This window comes from Hypanus sabinus, chromosome 10, assembly GCF_030144855.1.
Source record: "Hypanus sabinus isolate sHypSab1 chromosome 10, sHypSab1.hap1, whole genome shotgun sequence".
NCBI classification, from domain to species: Eukaryota; Metazoa; Chordata; class Chondrichthyes; order Myliobatiformes; family Dasyatidae; genus Hypanus; species Hypanus sabinus.
In genome coordinates this window covers 114,951,034-114,968,726 of record NC_082715.1, presented here as the reverse complement: position 1 = coordinate 114,968,726, position 17,693 = coordinate 114,951,034, and the positions used below count along the sequence as shown (strand labels likewise).

Here is a 17,693-nt window from a genome sequence, read left to right as displayed (position 1 = left end):
TTCATAGGAGGTTTGGCTTGTCACAGGACATTATATAACAAATTTCTACAAATGCACTGGTTGCATCATGTTCTGGTAGAGCAATTCAAATGTACAGGAATGTAAGTAGTTGGAGAGCATAATGAATTCTGCCCAATATACAACAGACACAACCCACCACACCATACTTCCCACACCACTACTTTATCATTTCCTGTCAGTTACCTTATGTACCTAGCGTCAGTTTATGTCGATATAAGAAATTTACGTATAATAAGCTATCTTACGTGTTTATATTTATTGTGTTTGCTTATCACTGTGTTCTTTAACTTATTCTGTTTTTTTTGTGGTGCATTGTATCCGGAGTAACAATTATTTTGTTCTCCTTTACTTTTGTGTACTGGAAATAACATTAAATAACCTTGAATCTTGAAATACATAGTTCCCCAAAAGTGGTGACATGGATAGATAAGAGTGCTGAAGGCAGCAAATGGCATACTTGACCTCATTGGCTGAGGTATTCAGCGCAAAGAATCGTGTACAGTTCCAGTCATTAGAGCACAGGAAGGAAGTGATTAAAATAGAGGGAGTGCTGTAAAGGATGCTGCTCAGATTGGAGGACTTGAGTTAAGAGAAGAGGCAGGGTTTGTTTTTTCCTGGAATGAAGGAAGCTGAGAGGTGACATGAATGAAGTATGTAAAATTATGAGAGAAATAGGAAGACAATTTCTTATACTGTGGATGTTTACAACTAGAAGAGCATTGTATGTTTAAGGTAAGATAGAAGTTCATGGGGGATCCGAAGGGCAAGTTTTTCACACAGAAATAAATGGTTTCTGGAATGAGCTACCAGAAGAGGTGGTTGAAGCAGGAACAGTATCAATATTTAAGAGGCTTCTGGATGTATGAGCAGGGCAGTGACTTGGAATTAATGTAGATACACATGACGGTTGAAGAGCTTACTTCAATGCTGTTTCAAAGTGTCATTGAGGTAAAAGATCAGTGATGATCCCATTGAATGAAGGAGCGGGTATGAACAGTGCACTTTTGAAATTTTATACACTTTCTTAATTTGTAAGAAGCTAAAAGATTAGCAACCAATTTGTGTCCAGACAACCCACTTGCAAACACCATAATTGCGATTAACTAACAACCAAAAACTTAAGTAGAAAGTGAAAAGATCTTTTACCTGCTTCTCTGCATCTGTGTTCATTTCTTTTAACTGCTTGATGTGCTCCTTCTTGATCATGAGAATTTTGGATAATCTTGTCTAAGAGGAGAAATAAGGGTAACAGGAATTGAATGAATGTGCTATAACTGCAGAACATTAGCTCACAATGAGGGAACCAACTTGTTACCTAAGAAATGTGTTCTGAGATACTGGCAGTAACTCAAGTCAAGCTCACTTCTGATTGCAGAATCATCATAAGCAGTCTACAGAAAAGAACCTATCATTTGGCCCAGTGTTGTCCCTTTCAAAAAGCAGCCATAAAGTTCAATACATCTGTAAACCCTGTATATATCTATGATCACACAAAACTTCATTGCCTGTGGATTTCAGGAAGTCAGGATGACACACATAGCCCTAAATGAGCGGCCAGCAGTGAAAAGTGTGAGCAAATTTCTCGACCTCAAGATCTTGAAGGATTTATCACATTGATACAATCATGGAAGTGGCAAACTGGCAGCTCTACTTTGTTAGGAGATTCAGTATGTTAGCAAAGATTCCTACAAATTTCTATAGATATATGGTAGAGATCATTCTCACTGGTTGCTTCACAGCCAGATATGGAAATCGCAATACACAGGATTATAAGAGGCTGTAGAGGGTTGTAGACCCTGCCAGCTCCCCACCAAGTCTTCAAGAAGACGACATCTATCACTAAGGACATTACCTCTTCATGTTACCATCACTCAATTATTCAGAAACAAATCCTTGCCTTCTGCCATTAGATTTTTGAACAGTCCATGAACCTTTGAACACTACCTCATGAATCCTTTTTCGTTCTACTTATTTACTTCTGTAATTAGTCTTTGCACTGTCCTGCTGTCACAAAACAACGAAATTCACATTATCCAAGTCAGTGATAAATATGACTCTGATTCAATGCATTTTAATCTTCCATTTCCAGAAAATTTTATAAACCCTTCATCAGCATAATTACCCTGTTTTTTCCCCTCCACCTTTTACATGGCTGTAGTTCTTTTCTACATCACGAACTCTTCGCAGGCACCATCCGTTTGGTTGAATGATCAGCTCTTACTGGCGTCATCTCAACTAGAATGACCTCCAGTCAAGACAGCACCTGATACAATGCTCCTTCGGTCAACATCTTCTGCGCAGATCATGAAACCATACACTTCGCTTCTTTTACGTCTTATATGTTTGTTGTTCTTCTTGATACAATTCTGGAACTGTTGGAGCCTGTGATTTGCAGTTTCAGTGCTCTGCACTCTCGAGAGGATTCTGGGAGGCAGAGCTAGCATGTGGGAACCTTGTGGCGAGAAGGCTTCGGGACGGGACGTGAGCTAATGTTCAACTCCATGTTACTGAATAAAAGCTTCCATTGTTCACTGATTAAAGTGACAAAGGAGACTGAAACATTGAGGCAAAATGGAAGGTGAGTGCTGACTGCCTGCCTTATTGCTGGGGGATTGCTCTGCTATCAGAGAGGGGAGACTGCCTTTTGATGGCTGGGAGATTGCTCTGCTATCAGAGAGGGGAGACTGCCTTTTGATGGCTGGGGGATTGCTCTGCTATCAAAGAGGGGAGATTGCCTTTTGATGGCTGGGGAATTGCTCTGCTATCAGAGAGGGGAGACTGCTTTTTATCGCTGGGGGAATGGCTCTGCTATCAGAGAGGGGAGACTGCCTTTTAAAGGCTGGGGGATTGCTCTGCTCTCAAAGAGGGGAGACTGCTTTTTATCGCTGGGGGAATTGCTCTGCTATCAGAGAGAGGAGACTGCTTTTTTATCGCTGGGGGAATTGCTCTGCTATCAGAGAGGGGAGACTGCTTTTTAAGGGCTGGGGAATTGCTCTGCTATCAGAGAGGGGAGTCTGCTTTTGATCACTGGGGGGATTGCTAGCTGCCAGATTGGGAAAGGCCTAACACCGTGCCTGGAGAATGTGTCCTAGGTTTTCTGCGTTTTGGATATGGACTTGGACTACAGTCTTTTTTTTTTCAGTCTTATAGTTTTTTATATTTTGTGCTTATTGCCTGATCTTTCTTGTTTCTCATATGTGTGGAGGAGGGGGATTTGGGGGTTGATAATTGTGTTGCCATTCTTTTCCTTCATGGTTTCATGGCTACCTGGAGAAGAATTTCCAGAGTTGTACACTTTGATAATAAATTAATCTTTGAATCTTTTCTCTTTTTGTGCTAAGTTACTGGTTGATAAAAGAAACTGCTGCCATATTCAAATAAAAAAGGCAGTTATTAAACCTCTGGTATGTTGTACCATGCTAGAAGTAAATAAGCAAGCTAATAGGGCATGATGCCAACATTGCCACTGCTTCATGATAACCCTCATGTTTGTCAATAGAAGTTGGCTGGAGTTCACCTTCCAGGTCAGAGTGACTTAACTAAGTGACAAAGAACTTCCATAAGTCATAATCATTCAGCACAGAAATAAGCCCTTTAGACCAGTATGGTCATGCCAATCATCAAATATGCATATAATCAAATGCCATTTACAAGCACTTAGTTCATGGCCTTCTATAGAACAGTACAGCACAGGTATGTGAAGAGAAAGAAGATAGTTAAGAACAATGTTGGGCCCTTGAAGAATGAATTGGGTGAAATTATTATGGGAAACAGAGAAATGGCAGAAGAACTTAATGAGTACTTTAGATCTGTTTTCACTAAGGAAGACACAAGCAATCTCCCAGATGTATGGATGGGCCAAGGACATAGGGTAACAGAGGAAATGAAACAGATTGACATTCGGAAGGAAACGGTGATGAGAAGACTGATGGGACTGAAGGCTGACAAATCCCCAGGTCCAGATGGTCTGCACCCTAGGGTACTAAAGGAGGTGGCCCTGGAAATTGCGGATGCATTGGTAATCATTTTCCAACGTTCCTTAGATTCAGGATCAGTTCCTGAGGATTGGAGAATGGCTAATGTTATCCCACTTTTTAAAAATGGAGGGAGGGAGAAAACAGAGAACTATCGACCTGTCAACCTAACATCGGTGGTGGGAAAGATGCTAGAGCCCATTATTAAGGATGAAATAGTGGCATATTTAGATAGCAGTGATAGGATTAGGCCGAGCCAGCATGGATTTACCAAGGGTAAATCATGCTTGACTAATCTGTTGGAGTTTTTCAAGGATGTAACCAGGAAGTTAGATGGGGAGATCCAGTGGATGTAGTGTACCTCGATTTTCAGAAGGCATTTGATAAGGTCCCACATAGAAGATTGGTGGGTAAAATCAAAGCTCAGGGAATCAGGGGGAAGGCATTGACATGGATAGAAAACTGGTTGGCAGATAGAAAGCAAACGGTAGCGGTGAATGGGTGTTTCTCGGAATGGCAGGTGGTGACTAGTGGGGTGCCACAGGACTCGGTATTGGGACCACAGCTGTTTACCATTTACGTTAATGATTTGGATGAAGGCATAAAAAATAACATCAGCAAATTTGCTGATGACGCTAAGCTGGGTGGCAGTGTGACATGTGATGAGGATGTGAGGAGAATTCAGGGTGACTTGGATAGGCTGGGTGAGTGGGCAGATACTTGGCAGATGGCGTTTAATGTGAATAAGTGTGAGGTTATCCACTTTGGGAGTAAGAACAGGAAGGCAGATTATTACCTGAACGGTGTAGAGTTAGGTAAGGGAGAAATACAAAGAGATCTCGGAGTCCTTGTTCATCAGTCACTGAAGGTGAATGAGCAAGTGCAGCAGGCAGTGAAGAAGGCTAATGGCCTTTATTACAAAGGGAATTGAGTACAAGAGCAAGGAAATCCTCTTGCATTTGTACAGAGCCCTGGTGAGACCACACCTGGAGTATTGTGTACAGTTTTGGTCTTCAGGGTTAAGGAAGGACATCCTGGCTGTAGAAGAAGTGCAGCGTAGATTCACGAGGTTAATTCCTGGGATGTCTGGACTGTCTTACGCAGAGAGGTTAGAGAGACTGGGCTTGTACACGCTGGAATTAAGGAGATTGAGAGGGGATCTGATTGAAACATTTAAGATTATTAAGGGATTGGACAAGATAGAGGAAGGAAATATGTTCCAGATGCTGGGAGAGTCCAGTATCAGAGGGCATGGTTTGAGAATAAGAGGTAGGTCATTTAGGACAGAGTTAAGGAAAAACTTCTTCTCCCAGAGAGTTGTGGGGGTCTGGAATGCACTGCCTCGGAAGGCAGTGGAGCCTAATTCTCTGGATGCGTTTAAGAAGGAGCTAGATAGGTGTCTTATGGATAGGGGAATCAAGGGATATGGGGACAAGGCAGGAACCGGGTATTGATAGTAATTGATCAGCCATGATCTCAAACTGGCGGAGCAGGCTCGAAGGGCCGAATGGCCTACTTCTGCACCTATTGTTTATTGACAAGCCCTTCGACCAACAATGTTGTACCAAACAAATTAAACCAATGACTTCTAGTTAATCTAATCCTTCTTTCCCACACATTATCCATATCTCTCCCTTTACATATTCATATGCCTATCTAAGAAACTCTTAAATACTCCTTTAGTGTCTGTCTCAACCACCATCTGCTTTCTTACCTATTTTATTACCCACTATATTCTCTGCACAGGACTCATCCTGTGCATTGGTACCACATGCAAATGCTTTTTGGCTACTCACCCTCCCTCTTCTGTAAATGCTCAGACATTTCCTTAACCCTGCTACTGGGAAAGCAACATGACATCGGGATATCTTGTCAGCAACCACAGAATCTCCTGCTTGTCCTCTTTAACTACTGTGCCTCTTATCATTAAGACTCTCTATAAATCAACCTTTCTCTCCTGAGCCTCTCAGCCAGCCACAGTGGCTGTTACCCTCTGCAGTATCACTCCCCCTAAAGAGGTATGCTTATTACTGAGAGGGATGGGCAACAGGGTAACCCTGTCTGCTTCATCCTCGTACCTTTCCTGCTGGCCACCCAATTACTCACAGCCTGCACTTCAGGTATGACCACCTCATCTATGATGCTCTCAGCATTCCAGATGACCCCAAGTGTCCAGTTCAAGTTACTTGACGTGGTCAACCAGAAGCTCCAGTCACTTAGTCACACTGATGACTGTAGTCACCAGACAGTAACATTTTCCATACCTATCCGTAGTAATCTGAAGAGGTCATGTCCTGGATGATGAGGGTCCATACAACACCACCAAGTCTGAAGAGTAAAGTTAAAAGACCTTACCAGTTCTTAGCTACACCCATGCCCTCATAGAACCAAAACCTTCCTCAAACATAACCACTCTCAAATGAAAGCTCCGCTGCACCGTACCTTCTTTTTATTGGCTGATGTACCTTAAAAGTTCACCCAACAATTGGCTTGGAGGTAGGAGCAGAGTATAGTAGTTGAAGGCTGTTTCTTGGAATAGAGGCTGGTGACTAGTGGTGTGCTGTAGAGCTTGGGGTTAGGACTCTTGTTATTGTTATTTATATAGATGGCTTGGATGCAAATGCCTGAGGCTTGATCAGCAAGTTTGCAGAACGACTCAAAACTGGGAGGTGTTATCGATTGTGAAGAAATTTATTGCAGGTTTCAAAGGGATCTTGGTCTGTTAGATAAGTTGACTGAACACTGGGAAAAGGACTTCAATACAGATAAGTGTGAGGAGATGCATTTTGGAAAGTCAAACTAGCGTAAGACTTGTACAATTGATGGTAGGACACTAGAGAGCGTAATGGAACAGAGGGACTGAGCAGTACAAGTGCATCATTCATTGAAAGCAGCAACTCAGGTGGACAGGGTGGTGAAAAGTGCGCTTAGCATGCCGGGGTTCATCAGTCAGGACACTGAGTTATAGGCATTAGGTCAGGATGTTGTAGGTGTTGAACAGGATGACCAGAATATTGTACAGCTATGATTACCTTGTTATAGTAAAGACATAGTTAATCTGAAAAGAATTCAGAAAAGATTTATGAGGAAGTTACCAGCACTAGAAGGCCTAAGTTATGCACAGAGGTTGGCCAGACTAGGTCTGGAATGTAGGAGAAAGAGGGGTAACTTCATAGAAATGTTTGAAATTATGAGAGGTATAATAAAGCAAATGGTAGCAGTCTTATTCCCCAGGGTAGTGGAGAACAAAACAAGGTAGCATAGGTTTAGGGTGAGAGAGGACATTTTTAAAAGGCACACAAGGGCAACTTTTTCACACCAAGCCTGAGTATGTGAAATGAGCTGTCAAAGGAAATGAATGAGCGAGGTACATGGTATCATTTAAGAAGCACTTGGAAAGGTAAATGGATGGGCAGGGTTTAGAGAAATATGGGCCACGCACAGGAAATTGAGACCAGCTGGGTGTGCACCATGGTGGCATAGATTCATTGGGTCGAAGGGCCTATATGAAAGCTCTGATGCTAATTAGCTAATCAACCTTGCTCCTAACTGCCAACAAACTTTTAAACTGCTTTGGCTCCTCCTCTCAGCTGTTGGGTCTGATGGAACTGAAATCTCTCAACGTTCAATGTTAGAGTCATAAAAATCATACACCATGGAATGAGACCCCCTGGCCCAACAGATTATTGCTGAGCAATTTTCCCACCTATATTAGCTCCATTTGTCTATGTTTAGCCTATATCCTTATGAACCTTTCCTTTTCCATATACTAGGTACCTTCTAAATGTTAATATACTTGCCCCAATCACAACCTCTGGCAGCTTATTCCATATTCTCTGGGTGAAAAAGTTGCCAGTTAAATTTCACCGCTCACACCTATTCACCTTGTCTTTTGTCTCAGCTTCTCGCCTCTTTATCTGTTTTACTTCAGCTTTGGATCCACGCACCCCTCCCGATAGTCAATGTAGTTTAAGCTCTGCTTAGCAGCACTAGCAAATTTCCCTGCTAGGATATTACCCCTCTCCAGTTCAGGTACAACCTGTCCCTCTCAAGGCTGCAAACAGGAGGATACAGCTATCCCAGAAAAATTACGCTGCTGTTTCCTCCTATTCGCACCCTCGCCAGCATGTGACACTGGGATGATCATTACCCTTGAAGATTTCTGGCTGCTCACCCCTGCCCCTTGAGAGTGTTCTGCAACTGCAGAGATCCCAGTACCCATCGTAGTGTTCCCGTTGCAGTCACAAAACCCCTGCATGCTCCCCACACTCCTCCCAAACTATCAGTTCCCTCTCACTATCGTCTGTAATCCCTTCATTCTTCCCTGTTGAGACTCAGACCAGTCCTGGTGCCCAAGACTTACCTGCTGCTGTGCTTTTTCCCCAAGTTATCCCATACAACAGTATCTAAAAGGGTACACTTATTTTCAAGGGGAATGGCCACAGGGAAATTCTACACCATCTCTACCTTTCCTGGTGGTCACCCAACAATCGGTAGCCCGCACCTTAGGTATGATCACCGCACTGAAACTTTCATCTACAACGTTCTCAGCATTCAGAATGATCTTAAGCGCATCCAGCTCCAGCAACATGATCAACTAAGAGTTGCAGTTGGACACAGTCCCTACAGGTGTAGTCTCAAGGACACTGATCTCCCACATCCTGTAGGGCGAGCATATCACTACCCTATCATCCTGATGCACTGAATGTGAAGACTAAAGATAAAAGACCTTACCTATGCTCACCTTTTCTTACCTCTGATCAACCGAAGCCTCTACATTTTAACCTCCATCTTATGTTTTCTCAAAATAAAATTTATTCATCATAAAAAAGTACAAGAATAAGCTGTACAAAGCCTTTATATTCATGGATAATGCATGAAGTAGTGTTAGCTTACATTTTTAAAACTGATAGCACCATTGCCTCTCTCCATCTGACCTAGCCCCTCCCTGTTCAGCAGCAGTAGTACCCTAGACTGAAGTCCTTCCCCATCAAGCCCTTGTGGTGGCTGCGACAAGCTTCAGTGTGTCCCTCAGTATGTGTTCCTGCAAACTTGAACATGCTAGTCAGCAACAATCCTCCAGACACCTCAATGTGTTGGGAGACTAAAAAGTTTCAGAATGACCACAGGGCATCTTACAAAAGTTGATAATCTTCCAGCAGTGTTTGATGTCCCATCTGCGTGTGCATCCCCGGGAACAGTTACTGCACTTAGAACTTAAACAGAGCAGCACTTAAACTGGCTGCTCTTCCAGAGCCTGCCTCCTTTTTATACCTGCAAAACAAGTTTTAAACACTGCTACTCCTCCCCTCTGCTGCTAAGACTGCTGGATCTCATAAACCACAAGCCCTTACCTGAGAAGTCACCTGAATAACTGCTGGCTCCTTCCATCTGCTGCTCAGCCTTCATTACAAGAAGTCTCATTTGTTGTCACAGAAAGAAATGTGAGCATGAAGGTAGAAGAGTCAAGAACTCACTTGTTGGGGAAATCAGTCACTATACTGTCTTCTGATCTGAATGCTGTTCCACATTTCTGTCTTCATGAAAGTATATACATTTACAGCAATCAAATTTCTGACATTAATGTATAATTATGCATATTTAAATTCTTCAAAGGGTCACTGAATTCATTTGCAACTGAGAATGAGCCAGTTTCTTGGTTCCATATGCCAGACAGGTGACTGACTGCCGATTTCAGTACCCTAGCCCAATATTAGACAGTGTCCTTTTCGCAGCTCAATTAACAACCACTAATATAATTCCATTACCTAGTAATGTTGATGCCTGATGCAGAAGGAACATACACTTACCACCTGGATGAGGAATTCTATAGGAAATCCTCCAAGCGTGTCTCCTTCAGTGGCCGATAGCTTGCTTTTCCAAGGTGACTGACCCAAAAGTGGATCGTTATCCTGGCAAGGAAAAGTTAAAAAGGGTAATGTTAGCAAGAGATGATAACAGCAGCAAACAAGAGCACAGCACGGTATTTTCTCTGTGTGAATTTATGAAAAATGCCCACGTTTGCAATTATTTCAGAACCTGTAGGTTGCAGCTTAAAAAATTTGGTCCTGAGAGGCAAGCATGGTCAATCTACTTAGGGTTATCAATCACACTGGATTGTCTAGGAGGCTTTCAATTAGACAAGGAATGCTCTCAAAGACATCTCCTCCTGGCAAGTCACACGAAAGGACACTTTCTGCTGCTGTTGTTTAAAATCCGCCATCTCTCCAAAGTCTTCAATAGCTTCTGTCTGACTGACAAGTATAGAGAGATGGGAGCTGGAGGCTATCTTAAAGAGGGAGGGGGGGGGGGAATGAGAACATCACAGCAAAGAGGAGGCACAATGCTGAGTCAGAAGGTGGTGAATAAGAGTAGTTGGTAAGGTGGTAGATGGCAACTTCTACACTGCTTTGTTTTGGGAAGCTCTATAGTCACACAACAAAGAAACAGGTCTCTTGATCTAACTTTGTCCTTATCAATGAAGATTACCATCCAAGCTTTTCACATATGCCCATATCCCTCAAAACCTTTCACATCCATGTACATCTCTTCAAATGTCTTTTAAATGTTGTTATTCTAACTGCCTCAGCAGAGTCCTCTAGCAGCAAATTCCACATACAAACCACCTGAATGGAAAAAGATACCCCTCAGGTTCCTTTTAAATCTTTCCCTTATCTTAAACCTAGGCCCTAGATCTTGATTCCCAACCCTAGGGAAAAAGACAGTGCATTTGCCCTATCCATGCTCCTAAACTTCGCTCTGTACATTTTACTTGTCAATTTCTGTACTTGACTTATTCACTACCCCTTTCAAAACTTAACAATTATATTACAATAAAAATTAATTGTGAACAATTTTGCTCTTGACAAAGTCAAAAATAAATCTGTGAATAATTCAATAGAATAATTAATGCTAACCTTGCCTGGAAGTAAAGCATAGTCTCAATAGTCAATTTGCAAGTCAATGAAGTAATGAAGAGGGAGGGTGTCTATTTGGACAGTCAGCACAAGCATGATGATTCAAATTGGAATTTAAAAAATATATATTATTCAATGACTCCAAGTCTGTACGTTGCATCAGTAAAGCGGCCAATGTAATTACGTACCCTACCAACTTTGGACATTCTGTTTTCTTCTCTCTCCCATTGAGTCGATAACATAAAAGCTTTCAAGCACATACCACCAGGATCAAGGACAGCTTCTATCCTGTACACAAATTCTGATCTCACAGTTTAATTCTTTGTGGCCTTGAACCTAATTAACTGCCTGCACTGCACTTTCTTTGTAACTACAATGCAATATTCTGCATTCTATTATTGCTTTTCCCTTATAATGCCTCGATTTACTGATGGTGATGAAATGATCTGGATGGCTGGGATGCAAAACTAAGCTTTTCACTGTACTTCAGTAAATGTGAAAACAATAAATCAATTGACAACCTAGTCAAAACGTGTATCTTAAGGCAATTATAGTGGCCAATGTTTCGACAACTCATTGCTAAACTTGGGTTTTGTGGACAAAAATAATCAAGGAATGACATTTGTTGGAGGCATAGTAGGAAAATCATATTCCTCGACATAAAAAACCAAAGCTTAACATTTGGTTGAAAAGCAAGAAACTTGAAAGAAAAACAGTGTGGAAAGTACTAAGCAGCTTAGGAAAAATTTGTGGAAGCCAACCCGAGACTATCATAATGTTTTATTATGGCTACACTCTTCTGTGTCTTACCAGCAATAAAGTGGCGCGACTGGTATTGTTGCCTCACAGCTTAAGGGAAATGGGTTCAATCTCGACCTTGGGTGCAGTCTGTGTGGAGTTTGCATGTTCTCTCTGACTGCCTGTCTGTCCCTCCCACATCCCAAAGAAGTGCTTGATAGGTTAAGTGGCACTGCAAAATACTTCTCAGTATAGGGTTATTGTATGCAGTTCTGGTCACTTCATACAATTAAGATGTGGAGGCTTTGGAGAGGGTGCAAAAGAGGCTTACTAAGATGCTACTTGATAGGTATGAGCTATAAGGAGAGGTTGTACAACCTTCGAATGGCTTCTCTGGAGCATCATAGGCTGAGGAGAGATCTGATAGAAAGGTATAGATACGGTAGACAGTCTTAATCTTTCTCTCAGGTTTGAAATGTTAAATACAAGAGGGTATGGCTTTAAGGAGAAAGGGGGAAAGTTTAAAGTTGATGTGTGGAGCAAGTTTTTTTTAAAAAAGACAGAGTAGTAGATACTTGGAACATGCTGCCAGGAATAATGGTATAAGTGAATATGATAATGGCATTTAAAAGACTTTTAGGTAGGCATACAAATAATGCATGGAATGGAAGAATATGGATCATGTCCAGATAGAAGAGATTTGTTTAATTTGGCATCACATGGCACTAAAGGGATTGTGTTGTATTATTCCTTGTTCCATTGTAGGGAAAGAGTTAAACGTGATTCCTGCTTGGTATAGCAAGTACAAATAAAAATAAGGCAGAGACAAGTGGAACAGCCATTGTGTGAATTTATCAGTGTTGGAGAGGGGAGACTTTGGCTCATCAGGCCAAGTAGTACCCGGTAAGTTTCTTCTCCATTCTTCCCTGTTAGTACATAGCTAGTGCAGAGAGAATAGCTCTAGGGCTGTGTTGTGATATTTGTGTGAGATGTGCGAAGTCTGGGAGACCTCTAGTCTCCCAGTTAACCACACTTGCACCAGGTGCACTGAGCAACAGCTTCTCAGAGAACATGTTAAGGAACTGGAGCTGCAGCACATATGGAAAACTGAGGAGGTAATAGATAGGAGCTACAAGGAGGTCGTCAGCCCTAAGTAACAGAAGGCAGGTACTTTGGCAACTGTCAAGAGAGGGAGAGGAAATGGGCAGTCAGTGCAGATACCCCTGTGGCCATTCCCTTCAATTAAAGAATACCACTGTTGGGGGTAGCCACCTACCATGGGGAAGCCACAGTGATTAGTCTCCGGCACTTAGTCTGGTGCTGTGGCTCAGAAGGGAAGGGGGCTGAAGAAGATTGCAGAAGTGTAGGGATTCCATTCTTAGACTAGCAGACATAAGATTTTGTGGACTTCCAGATGCTGAGTTGCCTTTTAGATGCCAGGGTCAGGGATGTTTTGGATTGAGTCCACTGCATTCTAAAGGGGGAGGGTGAGCAGCCAGAAGTCTTAGTACATATGACATAAGGTAGGAAAAGGGAGGAGGCCCTGAAAAGAGAATTTAGGGAGCTAAGCAGAGAGCTAAAAAGCAGGACATCCAGGGTAATAATCTCTGGATTGCTGCCTCTGCCTCACACTGGTGAGGATAAGAATAGGATAATTTGGCAGATGAATAAGTGGCTGAGGAACTAGTGCCAGGGGCAGGGGTTCAGATATATGGATCATCAGGATCGCTACTGGGGATGATGTGACCTGTACAAAAGGGACAGGTTAAAACTGCACCAGAGGGGGATCAATATACTTGTGGCAGATTTTCTATAACTGTTGGGGAGAGTTTAAACTAATTTGGGAGGGGTCTGAGGAAAGGGTAGTTGGTATACAAGCAGAGGCAGTGTGCAGTGACTGTCAGGAAAAACGGGCAGACAATAGAGCAAAATTGCAGTCAGTGGAATGAGTAGCAGTGTAACGGGGGGGGGGGAGATAAATCAAAAAGGGTGATGAATACAGGATCGAAGGTGCTATATTTGAATGCATGCAGTATACAAAATAAGGTAGATAATCTTGTAATACAGTTAGAGACTGGCAGGTATGATGTTGTGTGCATACTGAGTCGTGGCTGAAAGAAGATTTATAGTTGGAAGCTTAATGACCATGGATATAGATTTTAACCAAAGGACAGGCAGTTAGGCAGAGAGAGTGGGGTGGTTTTATTGGTAAAAATTGAAATCAAATCCTTATAAAGAGCTGAAATGGGATCAGAAGGTGTAGAATCACTGTGGGTACAACGGTGAAACTTACAGGCCTCCGAACAGTAGCCAGAATGTGGGCTACATATTACAACAGGAGAGAGAAAATCCAAGTCAAAAGGGCCACATTTGTATAGTCATGGGAGTTTTCAATAGGCAGATAGATTGGGAAAAACAGGTTGGTGCTGATTTTGGATCCCGAGAGAGAATTTGTAGAATACCTGAGAGAAGACATTTTAGAGCAGCTTGTGTTTAAGCGCTATAGGGGAAAGTCAACTCTCTGTTGGGTGTTGTGCAAGAAACTAGATTTGATGAGGGAGCTTAAGCTAAGGGAACCCTTACGGACCAGTGATCACAATATGAAAGAATTTACCCAGCAATTTGAGGGAGAGAAGCTAAAATCAGAAGAATCAGTATTACAGTGGAGTAAAGGGATTAACACGAGGAAATCTGCAGATGCTGGAAATTCAAACAACACACACAAAATGCTGGTGGAACACAGCAGGCCTGGCAGCATCTATAAGGAGAAGCACTGTCGACATTTCGGGCCGAGACCCTTCATCAGGACTAACTGAAAGGAAAGATAGTAAGAGAGTAAAGGGATTTACAGGGACATGAGAGAAGAGCTAGCCAAAGTTGATTGAAAGGGAACACAAGCAGGGATGACAGCAAATCAGCAATGGCTGGAGTTTCTGGAAGCAATTTGAACAGCGCAGGATAGATATATCCCAAAGAAGAAATAATATTCTAAAGGTACACAACTGTGGATGACAAGAGAATTCAAAGCCAACCTAAAAGCAAAAGAGAGGGCATATAATACAGCAAATATAAGTGTGAAGTTAGAGGACTGGGAAGCTTTTAAAAACCAACAGAAGGAAACTAAAAAAACTATAAGGAACAAAAAGATGAAATATGAAGGTAAGCTAGCCAATAATATCAACAAAGATACCAGAAGATTATTCAGCTATATAAAGAGTAAAAAGGGGCAAGTTTAGATAGCGGATTGCTGGAAAATGACATTGGAGAGGTAGTACTGGGGGACAAGGAAATGGCGGACAATTGAATGAGTATTTTGCATCATTTTGGAAGACAGCAGTAGTATGCTGGATGTTCCAGAGTGTCAGGGGGCAGAAGTGAGTGAAGTTGTTATCGCTAGGGAGAAGGTGCTTGGGAAGCTCAAAGGTCTGAGGGTAGATAAGTCACCTGCACCAGATGGACTGCATCCCAAGGTTCTGAAAGAGGTAGCTAAAGAGATTGTGGAGGCATTAGTAATAATCTTTCAAGAAACACTACATCCTGGCATGGTTCCGGAGGTTTGGAAAATTGCAAATCCCACTTCACTCTTCAAGAAGGGAGGGAGGCAGAAGAAAGGAATTTATAGGCCAGTTAGCCTGACTTCAGTGGTTGGGAAGATGCTGGAATCGATTGTTAAGGATGAAGTTTCAGGGTACTTGGAGACACATGATAAAATAGGCCAAAGTCAGCATGGGTTCCTTATGGGAAAATCTTGTTGACAAATCTATTAGAATTCTTTGAGGAGTTAAAGAGCAGGATGGACAACGGAGATTTGATGGATGTTGTTTACTTAAATTTTCAAAAGGCCTTTGATAAGGTACCACATGAGGCTGCTTAGCAAGACAAGAGCCCATAGTATTCCAGGAAAGATAAAGCATTGGCTAATTGGGAGGAGGCAAAGATAAAGGGAGCCTTTTCTGATTTTCTGATTAGCTGCTGGTGACTAGTCGTGTTCTACAGGGGTCTGTGTTGGGACTGCTGTTTTTGAATGATTTGAATAACAGAATTGAGGGCTTTGTGGCCAAGTTTGTGGACAATATGAAGATAGTGTTGAGGAGGCAAGGAGGCTTCAGAAGGACAGACGGATTAGGAGAATGTGCAGTGAACTGGCAGATGGAATAGTATCAGGAAGTGTATGGTCATGCACTTTGGTAGAAGGAATAAAAGCAAAGACTGTTTTCTAAACATGGAGATAATTAAAAAATCTGAGATGCAAGGGGGCCTGAAAGTTCTCACGCAGGATTCCCTAAAGAGTAACTTGCAGGTTGATTTGGTGGTGAAAAGTCAAATACATACTTGAAAAGTCAGGATATGAATGGTTATGAGGAGAAGGCAGGAGAATGGGATTGAGAGGGAAATAGATCAGTCATGATCAAACGGTGCAGCAGACTCGATGGGTCATATGGCCTAACTCAACTTGAATGTCTTATGGTCTTATATGCTAAAATAAAATGGAAGTCTATAAGGTAAAATGGTTTAGCTTGGAGTGGGATTTTTTTTTTAGAAAAAGCACAGGAGAACCAGTCCACAGTAATATTTTGAGAAAGCCAAAGAAGTACAAGTCTGCAGCCATAGTAGTTGAAATTGGTGAAAATCATGTTTTTTTTTCTGGGCTAGAGGTTTAAGAGTTTGGGGATGCAGCTGGTGCCACTGGGGGCGGGAGAAACACCTACTTGTTGCAGTGGGAGAGTTTTGTCGTAGGCTTGGTTATAACCGGAGCTAGTGCTGAGACAATAGGGATAAGTATGTCAAGTGAGAGTGAGGGAGTGAGTAAGAGTGAGACAGAGAGAAAACAGGTCATGTGAAAGAATACCAGATCTGTGGCTCCCTGCCCAACATTGCAGAGATTGGCTTGTTTAGTGGATAATAAGTATTATTTTGATTTTTGTACTGCTACTACTGTAGACTTTAGTTTTTCTTTCTGTATTGTACTTGTGCTAGTTATACTAAAGTGTTTTCTTGTGGTTTAACACTTGTGCAGTATCTCCTTTGTTTGCAAATGTATATGCAAATACCCTGAGCTAAATCAGAAAAGAACACAGAACAAATTGTAAGATAATTTTTGTCACATTTATAAATGGCAAAATTAATCAAAGGAGAGTTGATGAATGTGTGTCAGACTGAATAAGTTGCTACTGTCCTGGGAAATAAGAGGCTCTACTTCACTGGAAGTTTGAAGACATATGGTTTCTCACCAAAGACATAAATTTCTGCACATCTACAGTGGAATCTTTCTGGTTGCATCACAGTCTGATATTGAGGCTTCAATGCACAGGATCGTAAGAGGCTGCAGAAAGTTATAGACAGCCAGCTCCATCACAAGTACAACCCTCCCACCATTGAATGTAATTTCAAGAAGTGGTATCCATCACTAAAGATCCTCACCATCTGGGATATGCCCTCTTTTGTTATTATCATCAGGGAAGAGGTACAGCCGCCTGAAGATCCACATTCAGCCATGCAAGATAACCTTCTTTCCTCTGCCATTAGATTTCTAAATGGTTCATGAATTCATACACACGACCTCGTTATTTTTTACACTATTTATTTTTGCAATGTATAGTAATTTCATGTCTTTGCACTGTGCTGCTGCTGCAGAACAACAAATTTCACACCATATAAGTCAGTGATAATCAACCTGATTCTGAATGGTACTGATGGTGTTGATGTCTGGGAGCTGGCATGCACGCGGTCAAGTAGCTTTGTGTAGTAAGTAAAAACACCAAAGTGAAAGTAACAACATACTGTGATGGGTGACTGCCCAGTCGTAGTGTAAGGAAGCCGCGGTGGTGTCAGGTAGTATCTGGAAGGTCGTTGCTTCTGTGCAAAGGCGGTGATGGGCATGGTTTCGTGCGTCTCGTTACTCTGAAGGTAAGGATAAAAGGTTCAGAGATTTCATTTTAGGATTTTAACGTTGAATTTCTTTGCTAAATGCAATCACAGTGGGACAACAGTTCATAGTGGTGTGCTGGTTCCCCCACTGGGAAAACAACTTAAATCCTGACAC

The 17,693-nt window shown here is 42.0% G+C and overlaps 1 protein-coding gene across 1 annotated transcript in view; it reads right to left on the bottom strand.

Moving 5' to 3' along the window:
* The window catches only part of lin9 (lin-9 DREAM MuvB core complex component), a 148,265-nt gene that overhangs the window by 15,897 nt on the left and 114,675 nt on the right, over positions 1-17,693 (bottom strand). The window contains exons 9-11 of the mRNA XM_059982719.1: positions 17,432-17,551; positions 9,806-9,907; positions 1,168-1,248 (exon numbers count right to left, since the gene is read on the bottom strand). Of these exons, the coding sequence (XP_059838702.1) occupies positions 1,168-1,248; positions 9,806-9,907; positions 17,432-17,551 (303 nt within the window). The remainder of the gene's footprint in view (positions 1-1,167; positions 1,249-9,805; positions 9,908-17,431; positions 17,552-17,693) is intronic.